Source organism: Sinohyriopsis cumingii, chromosome 15, assembly GCF_028554795.1.
Source record: "Sinohyriopsis cumingii isolate HCF-2022 chromosome 15, ASM2855479v2, whole genome shotgun sequence".
Taxonomy (NCBI): domain Eukaryota; kingdom Metazoa; phylum Mollusca; class Bivalvia; order Unionida; family Unionidae; genus Sinohyriopsis; species Sinohyriopsis cumingii.
In genome coordinates, this window is record NC_142975.1 from 136,498,954 (window position 1) to 136,514,848 (window position 15,895).

The 15,895-nt window shown below is 39.4% G+C and overlaps 1 protein-coding gene across 1 annotated transcript in view; it reads right to left on the reverse strand.

Moving 5' to 3' along the window:
• LOC149782856 (uncharacterized) overlaps positions 1–15,895 on the reverse strand; it is a 233,243-nt gene that overhangs the window by 176,645 nt on the left and 40,703 nt on the right. Inside the window, exons 4-5 of the mRNA XM_089934391.1 lie at positions 3,688–3,891; positions 1,371–1,612 (exon numbers count right to left, since the gene is read on the reverse strand). Coding sequence (XP_089790517.1) covers positions 1,371–1,612; positions 3,688–3,891 — 446 coding nt within the window. The remainder of the gene's footprint in view (positions 1–1,370; positions 1,613–3,687; positions 3,892–15,895) is intronic.

Sequence of the window (15,895 nt, forward strand, 5' to 3'; positions counted from 1 at the left end):
GTGTTGCCACTAAAGCATATAATTTACTAGTTACACTATTGATTAAATAGGCTGAACTTTGAGTGGATGTCAACACCCGGGCAAGATATTTATCAGAGGTGGCCAATAAACATAAAACAGACTTACATTGGAAACGAGAAAGTATTTGTCTTCAGAATGATGTAAAATTCAAACAGAAAGCAACTGTTTAAAGCTCTCCCAAATACACTAGGATGTATCTCATTCCTACAAAGGAATACATATACTCAACACATTAACATACACTAGTAAATAACTAAACAATGACATTAATTTTTAATCCAATTTTTTTCAAAAAGTTGTAATTTAGCCCAAATATTGTTCACAGCATCCCATTCGACTTGCACATTGGAATACACAACTAATTTCAGACTTATAATAAAAGAATCATAAACACATAGTTTTTTTATTTTAAATTAGTTTGCCACAAATAAAAGCTTTTGAGTAAAAGAAAATAATTTTGTCATAAAAGATGAGTGTGTGTGTGTGATTTGGATTTTTTACATAGCTTTAACAATTTTTCATTAATATCGCTACGATGTCTGCAGTGTGGCAGTTTATAGTGATGTCTAGCACTGGGGCATCATGCTACAGACATGTAGCATGATGTCCCACCCAGTCACATTATCCTGAAACCAGGCTGACCAGTCCTAACACTAAGCTCTTAATACTGAGCACCCAGCAATGCAGCTGTTAGTACCATTTTTATAAATCTTTGATATGACTCGGCCGGGGTTCGAACCTGCGACCTCCTGCATCCGAGGCAGATACTCTAACCACTAGGCCACCGAAGTGGTCGTCATGAAAGATGAAAACATTCTGTTAATATGATTAAATTTGGATAATTTGGGAATTTTCCAGATTCCTTATTGACAGAAACTACCCAAATACCTGTACAGTGAAAAAGTACTGTGGTGTGTACCACTGGAAAAGATGCGGTAGTAAACTAATATATAAAAAATACCATGCATCTCTACCAAAGCAAATGGTGCTATGGTCATGGTGATCAACTTTCACGGTGACCAAGAGGTAGTGATCAATTGTCAGATGATCAGATGTCATAGATCCTGACAGGCAAGGCAAACTGAATGCTGTGGCAACCATATTGGATGTACTCATCATCTTCATTCAGAGCCAGCTAGTGCATCATGTGACATCAGATCTGGGTCTGTGCAGTTTGGAATTGGAATCTGAGTATACAGTGTATATCTGAAGGAGTGTTTGCTGATTAGAGTAAAATCTTTCTTAAATATTAAAAATATAGTAACTACTTTCTTGTTTCAACAAATAAATTCAGTTATTTCTGATGAAATTATACCCATCTGAATATTTATTTCATGCATGGTACTTACTCCATAACATCTGCAACTCCTGGTTTTGTAGCTGGGGGACCGATTCTTTGCAAATGAAACATCTGAAGTCCACTGGAGTTCAGTTGTCGAAAAATAGTTGTAGTGAAGCCAGTCTCAACATTGTTACCATCAATCACATTAACAGAGTTGCCCTGTGTCTCAGTATTCCTGTGCTCGGTGTTTTCCATTACCAGAGGCCATGGGGTGCCTTCATTATGGTGGCTGCCACCTGATGAGTTGCTCTGCATGTGGATAAAATAATGTAACATTGTTCAATGGTCACGGAACTTCTTTAAACAGCTGAATTATTCCACATTTTGTCAGCCTTGGCAAGGAAAAGATCAAAATAATTCCACTAGCTGCATGAATTCTAGACAACTTGTTCACAAAATATATTCTTTTTACAACATAAAACAAAGTTTTTCAATAAAATCTTTTGACATAAGTTCCAGAGAAGGCCATTTTGCCTCTTCCACCTTGGCATAACCTTGCAACCTCACTTCTGCCTGTGGTGAGAAGTATCCACCAGGATACATGTACCAATCAAGTTTCATGACTGTCATGCAAATATCAGGGAAACTTAGAACCTATTGATTTTGAGGTCAAAGGGTCAAAAATCAAAGTCACCATGAATGCAAGAAAAAACATTCTCTCTGCACAACAACGTCAGTTCTACAGCACATATAGCACATATCTCTGAAAAACACTGTGGATCACTAAAACATGGGGTAAGAAGGAGGCAATAAATTTGTTGGGGCTAAAAAGTTATAAGTCAAGGTAACTACTGGAGAAAGAAGAAATGTGTATAAGTGTATCCGTATGTGTGCAACTAAGTCCATGTGAAACCAATATTTAAAAAAAGTCAGCACATATATAAATAATGTAATAGAAGATCAGAAAAATATCCATGTTTTATTCCTTCTTCATTTTTCTAATCTTCTGTTACAGTCTCTTTTTTTTCTATGTATTATCTGACACATGGACATATTCATATATATATATATATATATATATATATATATATATATATATATATATATATATATATATATATATATATATAGGGAAGAAATGGCTGGACATCATTTTGAACTTGTCCAGTAATAAAATACATTTTGAAAACAGTTAAAATCCTCGTTTAGTGAATCTGTCTGCTACAGGGTAATCAAATTTTATCACCAATACTGAATGTCAAGATAGTACAGCACCATATCTTATATACTTGTGCACACGTTGAGTTCAACTGCATGCTGTATAGACCCAGTCTGCTGTGGCATAATGCATCAGCAAATATGATTCTGTATTGTCTGCAGTGGGACTCAACTTCGAAGCAAATATTATATACTGTAAATCTATTTGGTCACTTCAGCTTTATTTTCTCTTCTTACTCCCAAATAAAAATAACACCAGTTTTTCCCAGGTTCTTCCTCCACCAGTAATAGTAGCCATCATTTAGAAGCTGAACATTATGTGATGAATATGGTGTGCTGAATATTGGCACTAAGCCCAAAAAAACATCAACCTGTAGAGTTAACACTAACAAAATTATTGTTCAAGAATTGTTTCAGTTGAGAGAGTTTTGCCCTCTTTGCTAGCCAAGGGTCATCAAGCCACTGTTTCGCATGAACCCTTGGCATATTTGGTAGCTGAAATCATATCTACTCCTCCATTATCTGTCTGGATGCTGCAAAAAAAATCTGATCCTCTGCTACAAGATTGTTATGAATAATCAAAGTAGCTTCCATACACATTGACACATGTACACAGGTTTCTCCAATTTAAACATTTCAATTTTTTTTTACTTCAAGTCAATTCTTGTGGACATTGTTATAATTGCTTTTTTGAATACACTAACAGGTCACATGAGTTCTCTCATTACATGACCTGTTCGACTTTGCTTGCTAAAGGCAAGGACTCTTGTTCGAAACACCATCTCATCTAGCTAAACATGCCATGAGATGATTTGGAACTAAGTGGATTGTCTTCCCTTGGTTAACAAAGAAGCATTTTTGCTGATTGCCAACTGCACAATTTTGATACATTTCTGGCCTAATGATTCAGATGCCTCAACTGAGTACAGTATAGCATTCTCAAGTGGTAGAACTAAAGAGTATAATAATTGAGTAGAACTCTGAAATGCAATATCTTTGCTTAAAAAGACTCTTGAACCAAAGCTAATTTTATAGGTCAAATATTCTGTAGGAACTAGTGAAACCACAGCAGTAATAAAATGATACCTTCGACCAGGCATATAATAATGCAAGACAAAAGGGTCAACCAGCCATTTAATAATGCAAGACAAAAGGGTCAAGCTCACCGGACTAATTGCTCCAATTAATTCACCTCCAGAAACTGCACTCGTATTGCTGGGATTCTTTTGCAAGGGATTCTGAAACTCAAAGCGAAAAGATCGTTCTCTGATGCAAAACACATCCCCGTGTCTCAGTGGTACAGTGTTGCTCACCGGGCTGCCATTCAAAGAAACAGAGGAACTGTTGCCAGTCAAATTTGTAAGCAAGATCTGAAACAAAAAGAATGCATCTTATAAACTGAATCCTTACATAACAAAAGCATATGAATCAATCACAAGAAGAACGACTTACGGTATGCACATTGCCAATGGTCTACATACAATGTCCAACATGCCAATCAAGGAAAGGTAGAGTTTCAAACTGGGTATGATTCAATGACAATATTTCGGATGTTGTATACCAAGTAGATTTTTAGAAATTTTTGTAAATGCCTTCTCCTTGGCTTCAAGATTCTTTACTAATGTACTCTTATATTATCATTGCAACTCCAATAATAAAATTCAATGTTTATGTGCAGTCGCAATCTATTTTACAGCTTAGTTTGATTTAATGCCTTTAAACATTTATCAATTTAGTAACCATGGAAACATGCAATGCAGTGATGCACGTATCACCTGTTCCAATTAAATGACAATTTCCTCCATTTCTGTTTAAGAGATTTGTTTTGTAGGATATTTTAGTCAATTCTTTCTTAAAATGATTTTCTTATCATTGATAAGACAAAGCGAAGATGATGGTTGTAGCACACACTGCACAACATTACATATCATGTGCATATCTATACAGTAAGTATGGTTGTATTTATTTATCAATTCTATTCATCATGTACATGCAGCAGTAGGAAACAATATCACACCACTCCTAGGAATGTTCTACCTAAATTATCAGATACATTGAACAAAGACACATGTTATGACTCTATGATCTTAAAGTAAGTAAAAGAAAAGAGCAAAAAACCAACAAGTTTTGTAAATCTCAACAAATATTTTTTCCCTAGAATACAAAGTGAGACTTTAAAAAGAACTTATAGTATTATGAACTAAATCCCAAATAATCCAAAAAAGTTCTATCACATGTCCAAATGTGTATAGTTCCAAATGAAATCTAGTGGTTTTCCAAATAAATTCCAATACCGAATGTGACGTGCCAACAGCACTGAATGCTAATTTGCAAACATTCTTGATGTATCACAATGATACAAATAAAATTGTCTTTGAATGGATTCAAAATAATCCAAAAATAGTGATCAAGTAAATACTTTGTAATTCCAGTGAATAATTTAATTAAATAAATCCTCTCAAATATTAATAAAAAACACAAACTGGTTCCTGTAAGACTGATGCTAAGATACAGAATGAAGAATTTCTGTTTACTTCTCTCTTATGTGAAAACTTAAGACACAACAATAGAACTAGCATGAAGGTCATTTTCCTAACAAATTCATTTGTAGATTATTCAAAGTAGTAAGTAAGGCCAAGTCTCTTACTAAAAATTCATTAAAGGACATACAGGACAGCAGGTACACAAGGAATTTCCAAGGGGAATACCAACGTCCTAAATTCAAACTCAGGTAAACATATTTACCTCCAGTAATAATTATCTGAATATTTATTCAATAATCATTGAGAAATATTAGCTATGTAATGCGTGGCCTACAAAATAACAAGATTTTTGTAAGGATAGGCCATAAACTCAATTACTGACCAAGGTCAATCACACAATATAAGCAGGGGGGGGGGGCGAATCGGACATTTTGTCCAATCGTCATTTGGTTTAATTAATACTTTCTGCACTCAGCGGATCCGGTGTCGTCAGCGCCAGGTAAAAAAAAACGACGTCGTCGTCGGGGGGTCGTCCAATCGTCATTTGGTTTAATTAATACTTTCTGCGCGCCGATCCCAGCGTCGTCAGCGTCCGGTAAAAAAGCGCGACGACCGCGTCGATGTCATTGCCCCCCCCCCCCCGCTGCTAAGGGGCTATTTACAATGAAAATTATTTACAACTAACCGAATATTTGGTCAAGTCCGATACGATATCGTGTCCGAGGATCATGTAAATTTATCGTTACAAATCCATGTGGGGTCGACTGAGCATGACTAAAAAAGTTTCGAAAACCATTAAAGTCCATGTCACCGCCGCACCATGTCTGCCAAATATTTCGTAGCGTGTGTGTATCAACGCCGTTGAATACAGCAAGAATATTACAGTTGTCTCTGATTACTTTTGGAATCTGAGTGTATCGTTGAGTGACATATATCACGTCGGTGTTTTTATGCCTCCCTCTGGAAAATATCCTAGCTGGGTTTTTTTGATTGTCTAACATAACATCATCGTACACGACTAGATTGTTAACGTCGCCATCAATATCTTCAATACCTGGTGCATCATTGATATCTGTAATAAACTCAATAACATTTTTTTCAGCGATCGCTGATGCATTCTCGTTAAAATCTTTCAACACCTCGTAGCATCGTTGATCATCCACGCTAGGGGCGATTAAATACAACTTATCCCACTTCATCCATCTCATTATTAAATTGAGTAACAATTGCGTCTTGCCGGATCCAGATGGTCCGATGATAATCATCCGGATTGAGTTTGGTAACGCTGCAACATGCTTAACTGGTTCTCTTGTTTTAGTCGCCGAAAAATCAATTATATTCATATCTCTATACATAAATTATGGATTTATATTGTGTGAAGTGTAGAGTGCGAACTGGCACAAATGATATGACAACCGTTACAACAAGAAATAACAGATCGGCACTTACTGGTAAGTGTGCACGATGCGGTACAAAGAAATTTAGATTTATTTCTATTAGACCCGGGGATGCTTTAAAAAAAAGCGAGGAGGTGATATTGCAGCCAAGTTATCAAAACTCCCCGGAACACCCTGGGCAAAGTATCCAGGAGAAAAGCACCTCCCAGGATATAGCTACTGTGGCCCCGGAACACGATTAGATATCAGACTCGATGATCAAAATCAGCCCAAACCCGGTGAGTATCCAATAAACGCTATCGATAAGGCGTGTCATGCTCATGATGTTGCTTACTACAAAAGTAGCGATCTGCAACAGCGTCATATCGCGGATGTAAAATTAATTCACGCGTTAAATGCTATTCCTGATAAATCATTCAAAGAAAAATTGGCTTCATGGTTGGTAAAATCGGCTATGAAAGGTAAATTAATGATTGGAAGCGGAGCTTCTCGCGCTGGTAATTGAAAACGCTAGCGTTTATAATAACAACATGGAATCCATCTATTATTCTCCGAGAGGATAATGGAAGGGGAAGGCCGCAATTGGTAAACTCGCAAGCGCTGCAAAGGTAACAAAGGCCGTTGCGGCTAATTGGTTATCCAAACAGGCTATACGGCAAATTTATCTACCACCGCCTAAACAAATCAACTTCTCGCACTTTGATGTTACCGTACCCAATGAAGTTCATCAAGCTGATATACTATTTCTGCCGCATGACAACGGTTACAAATACGCGCTAACTGTAGTTAATGTTGCGAGTCGATACAAACAAGCGGAGCCGTTAAAAACAAAGTCAGCAACTGAAGTAGCCAATGCGTTTGAGCGGATTTACCGAAGGGGTCCTCTGCGCTGGCCAAATCTATTACAAGTTGATCCTGGCAATGAATTTCGCGGCGCTGTTTTATCAACGCTTAAACATCATAGCGTCGCGATACGACGAGGTCATACTGCGCTACATCGTGATCAGGCAATTGTTGAACGATTCAATCGGACTCTTGCTGAACGGTTATTTGGGTATCAATACGCGAAGGAATTCATCCAAGAAAAACGATCTCGTGAATGGGTTAAAAGGTTGCCAGGCGTAATTGCAGCGTTAAATAACGAGATTACCCGAGCAATCAACATGAAGCCCAGCGACGCGATTAAAAAAAAGTATATACCCGGAAGATCAAAAACAGATAGCGTTTCCAAGCCGATTCTCGGCGATGTCACTGTTAGATATCTGTATGAACCAGGAGAGCTTGAAGGCGGTAAAAAAAAAGAGCTACTGATCCTATTTGGAGTGTTACCACACATAACATATCAACGATAACACGATCAACTGGTAGACCACCGATCTATAGACTGGATTCAACTGCCCCACAGCGGGGGTTTACACGCGAGCAACTACAAGTGATACCTGACGATACTCAATTGCCCCCGCGTGGTCTTAACTAGCGCCGTTGCGTCTATTGCACTCAAGACATGTCAACCTCACATTGTTTTTGACATGACCGAGACTGTTATCGATCCTGTCCACGGTAAATTGGCGAGCGTCTTTATCCGAATAACGCTAGCGCATTACACAATTGCAACTCGCGCAGTGATTATTCTGTTGTTGTCGTAACGCAATTATTAATTCGGCATCAATATCAAAACGCCGCTGTTTTTTTTATCCTGTTGGCGGTAACCCGAGAGTTTTCTATCAATGACGCTAGCATCAATAATGTCATCGTTGTCACTGGCTTCGTCAATAACAATTCTTCGAAGCTGATTCATTCTCCGTACTCTGGACACTGCAAGATAGACTAGATTTGACCATTCGATGCGATTATCAACCATCCAAACAATTGTATCCGTGATAGTCAATCCCTGCGAGGAATGTATTGTCGTTGCGTATCCTAGCGTCCACGGGGATTTATCAGCACGTAGCGCGTCCTCGACGACGCTGATATCAACGAGCACAATATCATTCAGCACAAGAATTTGTTTTTTTGTCCCTGACGCTGTCGGGCCCGGGATTTCAACTTCAATGTTCTGCCGCCGTGTGTCAGCGGGTCTATAACACAACGGCACTGGATGCGTTGGAAACTTTTCCTTATGCAACGCAAACAATTTCCGCTGAAGTGTGTCTCTATCTTTCTACTCGCTACAATCAAATCGTTTGGTCTCCATGTTTCCCAGAATTCATTTAACGGCGTTTCCGGAATCACTTCGCGGATTATTTCACATTGAACTCTATCCGGCTGTAATCTAATTAATTTTTTAACCTCGCGCAGTTGTTCATCAAGTGCTCGGTAATCAGTATCGGTTTCTTCATAATAGTCCACAAAACCCTTTAACCAATCATGTGGACCCTCGCCGACAAATGGTGGTGGTTGGCCATGATCTCCGCACATTATCACCGCTGTATTCGCGCGCAGCAACCACTCAGAAACATTTGTAAAACATCTAACGAAACAGTACATATCTCATCCCAGATGATAACCTCAGGAATAAATTTTTCCCCCATTCGATCAGGAGTCCACTCACCGCCGCTGTATCGAAAAAAGCTGTGATAAGTAACGGCGTCAACATTTCGTTGTTTTATCTCTCGCGCTAGTCTATGGGTCGGTGTAAGCACGATTATACTTGCCCGCGTTCGAAATAATTCAATTGCCCGAGTCGTCTTTCCTGACCCGCCACAGCCGCTTAAATAAACTATTTTATATCTACAAATTGGATCAGAACACGGTGGTGCATTAGACCATTCTGATAGATTATCACCGCGTAAGTAATTATTTTCAACGGTGACATCTGCTGACGGAGAATAATCGCGTCGTATTTCATTTTTAATTCTCCATATACCCCAACTCTCGTCCGGACTAGTAAACTCGGCTATGTTTCCCTTATACTTTACGTCTATGTAAAATGAATCAATCGCAACTCTAACCGCGGTGTCGGGAAATCTATTTATCATCGAGAATAAATTGATAGCGGCGTAACCCAGCATAGACGCCCTCAAATGTGGATATGCCGGGCTGTCTCCATCGCTGTAGGTAACAACTGTACCCAACCTTGTTCCATTGGACAAGAAAGCTGTTTTGCAGTTCACGTATCTATTTTTTGCCACTGCGTCCTTGATTACGAAATCATATTCTGCGTCATCTATAATCAGCCGTGAGCAATATCGTTTGTAGTCGCAGTTTTTTCCACCTTGTGTGAACTTACCAATTATTCTTCTACCGAGATCTTTTGCCTCGCGGTTTCGTTGGTTGAATATCTTTTTGGACCATTCGATGATATATTCCTCGTTGGCATCAATGTGTTTTCTGGATTCGTCAATTATGGTATCTAGACGCTCTGGTTCTGGTAACCAGACTTCAGTCTGCACCCGGTATGATATAATCGCGTCACTGACAATCAACGATACAAGCATGCTACAATCAATCATATACCGTAGCAGCGCTATTGGCAGCCACTTCTTTTCAGTCATGTGTCTACCGATCCAAATATAACAACAGCGATGAAGTCCTGCTGCGAATTCAAATGATACTATGCGAGCGAATCCGGTTCAATCAAAATCAGGCAGTGGTCCATTAATAGCAACACGAGTCATTTCATGTCTGGGGTGTCCAAATCGTTTAAAGTACTCAACGGCGGATCCATACCCGAGAAAACTCGCTGGATAACAGGCAACCATATCAACGGAAATCATAGCGTCGCGGTTGTATTCAGTGTTCCATAGTCCACCGTGACAGTATTCCAAACAACTGGATTGTACATCCGGTAGAAATTCCTTGCGCGTTGGTCTCCACGCATTTTTCCTTGCTGCAACATGAGCCGCAACCGATGGAATCGTAAAACAATTTGTTAGCAGTTGTTCATCATGCTCTTCAAATTCCATGGCGGTTTTTTTCATCTTGTTGTGAAACGCTTCAGTGCGATATAATTCACCGTTTGGTCTTACAAACTGATCAAAGGTATCCGCATCGTTTTCAGCGCTGCGAAGTAACCACACTGACACAGGGTCGTTTTTACACAAACAAGCAATAGCATCAAATAGTTTCCTCTCCGCGAGAAAACCATCCTCTCCCAGGAATTCCCCCGGGATATACTTTACTGTTCTATCCCGTGGAAATATTGTGACCGCGGGCGTCCACGCGTGTTCGTTACGATCAATAATTTTGATTGGGGCTCCCTTTGATCTATACTTTGATTCGTATAATACTTCACCGGTTATTGTTGTAACGGTTATTGGAAATCTCAACGACGTTTCTAATTTCGCTATGTCGCTGATGGTTGCTCCTCGCTCGCGCACTGTCTCCTCCCATTGGTTTATTTTGCTACGTCGTAAATCGGTCAGTTTATTTCCTCGACACGCATTTGTAAAATGCTCTATTACTCGTTCTGCTACACAATTTATCCCCGTTGACTGTTTCATCGGCGCTAGTTTTCCGATATCAGGTTTCTTATTTAACGGGTATATTCCATAGACAACTGCTGTTTCAGGATACGCTCGTTCATAGTATGGTCTGTCAATTCCGGTTAACAACCCCGGCTTGGAGTCGCGGCTAACAATAACTGTTTTCTTGTCGCTGAGAACCGGTTCAAATTTATCACGTATGATCCAATTACCTGATTCCACCCGGACAATGAATTTTACTCTGAAGAAATACTTTTTACCGTCAAGTTGTGATATTATCGTTGCTGCGCGGTTGTCGTTCATGGTAGCATCAACAACACCATCAATTCGAAATGTTGACCAACTATGAGATGCACCATCACGCTTAAATTCATTGATACAATCGCGTATTTTATTCAACAGGGTTCTATCGTTTATTAACGCTTTTGGTGCGTCCTTGAGGACTCTATCGAGATTAAACCTAATATTTTTCCAGGGCTTAATTGCTGCTAATCTCTCGAACTCCTCCATATAATTAAAACAAGTATTTAAATGAAAGAATATAGTATAATGAATTACTGCAAATGGTTGATGATTGGGTCGACAACCCCGTGCAATAAATCATGTAGAGGTGAATTCTGCGAGTATCATTTACAAAGCGTTCGTAATGGTTCAAATGGCCCCCTCCCGTGCTTGGTTTGCCACGTTGGTGTAAGAGGAAAATCACAGTTGTGTATCAATTGTGGCGGAAAGCGATACAGGGAACTAAAACGCTATTATGACAAGCGAATAAAAAACGCCGTCATTGACTCCGTCAAGGACAAAATCATCAAAACTCCTCAGGACTACATTGCAAGGTTTATAATTAAACCAAATAATGAATTAGACAAGTAGTATTATTATACAAATGAACCAAGAATTTCAGCCGCATCCTGTGCTCGTTAATTACGAGGCATCTCGCGACGGCGTTGTTAGAAACCGCAGACTGAAGAAGCCGGTTGGTACCGTAAATAATCAGGGGTATTTGATATTTGGTGCCGGGAAAAAAAGCTATTACGTTCATAGAATAATCTATGAAGCGTTTAACGGATTGATCAACGACGGTCTTGTTATTGATCACATTGATGGATGTCCTCAAAATAACAGACTGTGTAATCTGCAAGCCATCTCTCTGAGTGAAAATAATAAAAAAGGCCAAACTGGTAAGTTTTCAAAGCAAGCAAGGGGGGTCAAATCGTTTGATACATCAACGCACGAGGAAAAAATATTTCAGTCGATGAATGAGGCAGGAAAATATTTCGATATTTGTAGAGCCTCAGTACGAAAAGTAGCAGAACGAGTATATCAAACAGCGATCTCAAAAAAGACGGGTCACAGAATTCGATTTTCATATATAACATCAAAGGGAGATAACTCGTTTTGTGATAGCGTCGCATGACAAGAGTTACGTCCCTTGAAGTCCAATTAATGTTACGATTAATTAATCATTTTACGATGAAAACTAATGAAATACACGCTGTTATCTAACAGCTGTATTCTTTTTTTTTAATGTTTTATTCAAATATTTGGTTTCATTTAAATGCTGTGAAACACCATTAATAAGTATTCAAGGATTTAACGATTCAAGGGAATTCAAATTAACACACACCTTGTGACTGACGCGGTTGTATTAGTCACCTTATATATAAACCGACTCGTTATAAGCCTGGGGCTTTCGAAAGCTGATTGGATCAATAAAAACTAACCCACGCACTTGACCCGGGCGTGTGGTTGTCTTTTGTTCACAATCATGCAACCGGGTTAATTTAATTGGGTTGCTTTTGATTGGTCGAATCGGCCGTAGAGTTCCGCCCCGCCGTTTTATGTTTGTGCTGTCTTGTGTCCCATCATTTCATTGTAAATATATCCGTACGTTCTTCTTTTGTCACCCTAGGCCTCCCTCCCGGAGATGTATGTTTCGGGGTTCCCTTGGGCTCAGATGGATGCGAAGGCACCCAAGGGGTTCCAAGATGTGAATGTAACCGATGGGCCTCTCTGACGTCATAGGGCGCCAGCGGGGTTGCCAAACGGGTGTGCCGTCCAATCATAATACTCTCTGTTAACACGAAGATGCGGTGGCAACTTCATGTTATACGAGTCCATAATCACGCACATATTTCTCTAGGCAGTAAAGATGTTAACAGCACCTTTATTTGCCTAGAGTTCATTTTGTAAAACATTTTTTTTATATTAGAAATAAAGATGTTTATAAGAATATGAATATCGAAGACATCAATAACATTTTAACTGAAATTTCAAAATTAAAAAATCAAGGAATTGTATTATCTGATAAGCTTGATAACCAAAAAATATTGTCCGATTATGAAATTATTAACGAGCAATCAAAGAAAGGTCGATATACCTTGCCACGTGAGTATTCTTTTATAAAGCGATTACAATATACGATCAATGAAAACCTGTATGGCAATGACGTAAATGCATTTATTGGATTGTTTACTACCGTTGAAAAAATACGACAAAAACTCGGACAGGCTTTTGAACGGCGTCAAGAAATCTCTAATAAAATTAAAAACATCAGGAAGATTCTAGACGAAGACGCTGTGGAGGAGAGAACTCTCAATTGAAATCACCGATTATACTCATTGAAGTTACTGCGTGTACAAGTAAAAAAAAATAAAACGTTAAAACAACATTTTTTTTTGCCATCAGCGAAGTCATATACGTATGCAGGTATATTTCTACATAGGATTTTCTCCTCCAAGAATTCTTATCAATCTGGATTTTCCTATACAACTATGTGCGTACTGAATGGTCGCAGATAATTACTGCGACACCGCCGTTTTCACGTAGTTGCTGTGGTGTTGTCATCACCGTGTTCAGTAACCACTAGTTTAAAACCCTCCCCGTGATTTCCCGGATTGCGTCGTATAGTTTGACTTTGTCGTTGATGGATACTTTGACCTGGTAGTACATTATTTAATTGCAATGACGTGTTGGGGTTTTGTATTATAAAATTAGAAGAATTTTATTTATAATAAATGGTAGGTGAATCACTTACAACGAGATTAGCACGTGAAAGACTAGCAGCGCTTAAAAAGTTTATACCGTTACGAGACAGAGTGAGAGAGAAACTTCAAACGCGGCAACAAATGCAAACTGATTTTGCTGTTGGAAGCGAACAGTTATTTGCCCCGGTAACTAAAGCGACCAAAGATGTTACGGCGGCAACTGTGCCCGTCCTCGGTGCGCTTGAAAAGATAGCGGCTCAGACCGAACAAACAAAAAAGTCTTTAGAAACACTTCCCGTGGATATAGTAACCACCTCACGGCAACAACAACGAAAAGAACGAGTATTAAAAGAACTACAACAGCGCCAACCACGACCTATTGCACCGCCCCCCGATCCACAAGAACCTTATGTTACAATCGCCGATGAAGAAGAACTAGGCGCCACCGCAAGAGAACCAGAAGAAGAAATACCGGAAGAAATACCGGAAGAAATACAGAAAGAGGGGAATATACCCCGTAATGTACTTAAAAAGAGCACAATAGACACAATTAGAAATCTTGACGATGAAGAATTAGTTAATTTTACTGTTACAAATTTTGCTAAGGGCACACGAGATGAGCATATCAATAGCGGCTACGAGAAAAATGTAAATTCGGTGGAAAAATGGACAAGAATAGTGTATTCAGCAAGTAGATATAAAGACGAATTATCACGTCGTGGTGATCCCATTTACGACGCATTCCTCGATAAGGTTAAAAGTAGGAAACCAAAAAAAGGAAAAGGATACTCTGTTGGTAAAGACGTTACTTGTCCTGGTAATGTTCTCAGTGATATATCACGGCTGGAAGTACTAATCGGAGGAAAACGAGCCGGAAATAACTCTCCGGAAATAATCAATGAGGCCGCTGATATTTGCAGGCGGTTATTTGCCGGTGGTATCATGGACATTAATGTATATCGAACGCTCATAGACGAACTCGTGGACGGTTTTGATGACCACGGTCATTACAGCGATTGACCAATCACTAATTGGAAAACACTGGTGTTTTTATAATAAAGATGATTATACACTACAACCATGATAAACCAGTCAGCGTCTACGTGGTAAACTCACGATTGCCTGTATACCGCGCGTGGTACGGAGACGGTCTCGGTAGCACCATTGCGGGGTTATTTACAAGAATGACTCCAAAAGTGGCGCCGTTAGCCAAACAATTATCAATGAAGGCTATTGATGTTATTCGTGATAGGGGTATTAGTGCTATTGGAGATGTTGCCGGAAGGGCGTTTTCTGCCGCACGAGATAAACTAGCATCGTTGGTGAGAAAAAGAAAACAGAAACCACCGGTGATGCCATCAACGACAGTGATGCCTGCAAATGTCAGTAAAGTAATAAATAACGCCGTGGAAGAAAAACTAGAGTCGTTGGCGGCTCAGTCATTGATGGCAAAGCCATCCACCGATGCAACAACCAACGCGCTCATGAACGCGATAGCGGGAAGTGGCCTTAAACAAAATTCAAAGAATTTACGACGAAAACGACGTTGATGAAAATCGTAGATTTTCCACTCAAAGAGTTTCGCAATTCAAAACACCAACATGATAAATAATAAAATGTTTGCGCGAACCGCTGATCCCGCGTTTGATATGGACGCCCCAGTGCGCAGGGATGATTCTGTCCGTGATTATCAATTTTTTATCAACCACCACAAGCCAACCTACGATCGCGAATTGAACTTCAAGTCCAAGATACCAGTAAATACTTTTTGCCGTGTGAAGCGTTTATCGAAATTGAGGGAGAACTTGTAACAAATGTCGCCGCTAATACACCATACGCAGATGACCCTCGTGTTCGAGTTGGCTTTGTCAACAACGGCATCATGGCGTTATTTGAGAGTGCTAGATATCTCATTGACGGGCGAGAAATTGAATCAATAGAAAACGATGTTGATGTTGCAACAACGATAATCGGGCTAGCAAGATATTCTGATGATTATACAAGATCGGCGGGCCCATCTATGATGTTCGCAAAGGACACCACTAATAACGCTGATCATATTCAGTACATTAACGTGCTGACA